This window comes from Ovis canadensis, chromosome 24 (assembly GCF_042477335.2).
Source record: "Ovis canadensis isolate MfBH-ARS-UI-01 breed Bighorn chromosome 24, ARS-UI_OviCan_v2, whole genome shotgun sequence".
Classification (NCBI taxonomy): Eukaryota; Metazoa; Chordata; class Mammalia; order Artiodactyla; family Bovidae; genus Ovis; species Ovis canadensis.
In genome coordinates this window covers 48,912,500-48,915,530 of record NC_091268.1, presented here as the reverse complement: position 1 = coordinate 48,915,530, position 3,031 = coordinate 48,912,500, and the positions used below count along the sequence as shown (strand labels likewise).

The 3,031-nt window shown below is 66.9% G+C and overlaps 1 protein-coding gene across 1 annotated transcript; it reads left to right on the top strand.

The window, feature by feature from the left end:
• The first annotated feature begins 288 nt into the window (after positions 1–288).
• FZD9 (frizzled class receptor 9) lies at positions 289–2,651 on the top strand. Its single transcript, XM_069569486.1, has one exon. The coding sequence runs from the start codon at positions 528–530 to the stop codon at positions 2,295–2,297; it is 1,770 nt and encodes a 589-aa protein (XP_069425587.1). The 5' UTR covers positions 289–527; the 3' UTR covers positions 2,298–2,651.
• The last annotated feature ends 380 nt before the right edge of the window (positions 2,652–3,031 follow it).

The window sequence follows — 3,031 nt, the reverse complement described above, 5'->3', positions numbered from 1 at the left end:
ACAGGGAAATCCTCCGGCTGACTGTCCTGTCCCGGAGAGAAGTTGGGCAGCAACCCCTCAGAAAGGGGAGAACCGACTGTGAGCGTGCAGACAAGGTCACTACTCGTACACCCCTCCCTGCCAGACCGCGCCGGGCTTGGTCCTGCCGTGCAGCGCAGCTGTGAGGCGCGGCGCCTTTAAAGCCCGGCCGGGGGGCGTGTCGGGCGCGCGGAGGCCCCGCCCTTGGGCGTGTCCGCCAGGGGCCCCGCCCCGAGGCTTGTACCCGCGGCCCCGGGAGGCGGCGCCTGCTCCGGCTCCGCGGCCGTTCGAGTAGAGGCGGCGGCGGCGGCGGCAGTGGCTCGGCGCCTCCTTTCCCTCCGGCGGCTTCCCCGCGCGCTGCCCAGGGCGCCCGGCCGCGCAGGGACACACGCGGTCGGCTCCGCTATGGCCCGCACCCCGCGACGTGGCGGGCGGGCACGGGGGCGCCGGACGGCGCGGCCCGAGTGAGGTGGGGCCGCCCTCCCCGCCCTCGGCCGGGACCGCCCGGGATGGCCGTGCCGCCGCTCCGCTGGGCGCTGCTGCTGTGGCAGCTGCTGGCTGCGGGCGGCGCGGCGCTGGAGATCGGCCGCTTCGACCCGGAGCGCGGGCGCGGGCCGGCGCCGTGCCAGGTGGTGGAGATCCCCATGTGCCGCGGCATTGGCTACAACCTGACCCGCATGCCCAACCTGCTGGGCCACACGTCGCAGGGCGAGGCGGCCGCCGAGCTGGCCGAGTTCGCGCCGCTCGTGCAGTACGGCTGTCACAGCCACCTGCGCTTCTTCCTGTGCTCGCTCTACGCGCCCATGTGCACCGACCAGGTCTCGACGCCCATCCCCGCCTGCCGGCCCATGTGCGAGCAGGCGCGCCTGCGCTGCGCGCCCATCATGGAGCAGTTCAACTTCGGCTGGCCGGACTCGCTGGACTGCGCCCGGCTGCCCACGCGCAACGACCCGCACGCGCTCTGCATGGAGGCGCCCGAGAACGCCACGGCTGGCCCTACCGAGCCCCACAAGGGCCTGGGCATGCTGCCCGTGGCGCCGCGGCCCGCGCGGCCCCCCGAGGACGCCCTCCCGGGCGCCGGCGGCACCTGCGAGAACCCGGAGAAGTTCCAGTACGTAGAGAAGAGCCGCTCGTGCGCGCCGCGCTGCGGGCCAGGCGTTGAGGTGTTCTGGTCGCGGCGCGACAAGGACTTCGCGCTCGTCTGGATGGCCGTGTGGTCAGCGCTGTGCTTCTTCTCCACCGCCTTCACCGTGCTCACCTTCCTGCTGGAGCCTCACCGCTTCCAGTACCCGGAGCGCCCCATCATCTTCCTGTCCATGTGCTACAACGTCTACTCGCTGGCCTTCCTCATCCGGGCCGTGGCCGGGGCCCAGAGCGTGGCCTGCGACCAGGAGGCGGGTGCACTCTACGTGATCCAGGAGGGCCTGGAGAACACGGGCTGCACCCTCGTCTTCCTGCTGCTCTACTACTTCGGCATGGCCAGCTCGCTCTGGTGGGTGGTGCTGACCCTCACCTGGTTTCTGGCCGCAGGCAAGAAATGGGGCCACGAGGCCATCGAGGCCCATGGCAGCTACTTCCACATGGCGGCCTGGGGCCTGCCAGCCCTCAAGACCATTGTTATCCTGACCCTGCGCAAGGTGGCGGGGGATGAGCTGACCGGGCTCTGTTACGTGGCCAGTATGGACGCGGCGGCGCTCACGGGTTTCGTGCTGGTGCCCCTCTCCTGCTACCTGGTGCTGGGCACGAGCTTCCTCCTGACTGGCTTTGTGGCCCTCTTCCACATCCGCAAGATCATGAAGACTGGGGGCACCAACACGGAGAAGCTGGAGAAGCTCATGGTCAAGATTGGGGTCTTCTCCATCCTTTACACCGTGCCGGCCACCTGTGTCATTGTGTGCTACGTCTACGAGCGCCTCAACATGGACTTCTGGCGCCTGCGGGCCACGGAACAGGCCTGCTCGGCGGCCACCACGCCTGGCGGCCGGAGGGACTGCTCGCTGCAAGGGGGCTCGGTGCCCACCGTGGCTGTCTTTATGCTCAAAATCTTCATGTCGCTGGTGGTGGGCATCACCAGTGGCGTCTGGGTGTGGAGCTCCAAGACTTTCCAGACCTGGCAGAGCCTGTGCCACCGCAAGATGGCAGCTGGCCGGGCCCGGGCAAAGGCCTGCCGGGCTCCCGGGGGCTATGGCCGGGGCAGCCACGGCCACTATAAGGCCCCCACTGTGGTCTTGCATATGACTAAGACAGATCCTTCTCTGGAGAACCCTACACACCTCTAGGGACACAGGCCTGCGTGGGGCAGCTGTGGCCCCCTCCTTGCCACTCCCTCCGGAGGAGACAGCTGACTAGCAGCTGCCCAGCTGTCAAGGTCAGGCAAGTGAGTGCGAGGGGCCGAGGAGCAGGGCTGGGAGCCTCCTTCAACCCTCGCTCGTTGGGACCCACTGAAGCTACTCCCCTGTTGCATAGTGCAAGGGGGTGGGCCTGGCTGAGTCCCCACCGGGACCTGGGGGAGCACGTGGAGAGGAGGAGGGGCAGAAGGGGGTGTGGTCCAGCAGAGTTTATTTAATGATGTAATTTATTGTTGAGTTTCTCTGGAAGCTGTGACTGGAATAAACCCCCAAGTGGCAGCGCTGCGTCTTCTGTGGAAAGGGGGACGGTAGGACGGTGAGGGCCCTGGGGGAGCCTTCCCCTGTGAGCGGCGCTGGGAGTGGGTCTTCTGGCTTTCCATCAATCAGAACATCCTGCCGGGGAAACAGCTGTGTTTTGTAGGAGCCCCAGATTCTGCGGGTGGGTGTGTTCTCTCGGCTCCTTTCAGTGGCCTGCTTGCCTGTCTGAGCCCTGGGTTCCATCTTCCCAGAGTGAGATGTCTGCTAGGAGAAGTCAGGGAATCCCCTGGGATAACACGCCCCACTCTGGCCCCAGTGAGTCTGGCGTTTGAGAGCTGTGGGTAAGACTTCTTTCCTCAATTTGCATAAAAAAATGAGGGCATCAGCCTTTCTCGAAGGTTCCCTCG

Coding starts and splice junctions, on each gene's coding strand:
- FZD9 (XM_069569486.1), top strand. CDS start 528: ATGGCCGTGCCGCCGCTCCGCTGGGCGCTGCTGCTGTGGCAGCTGCTG.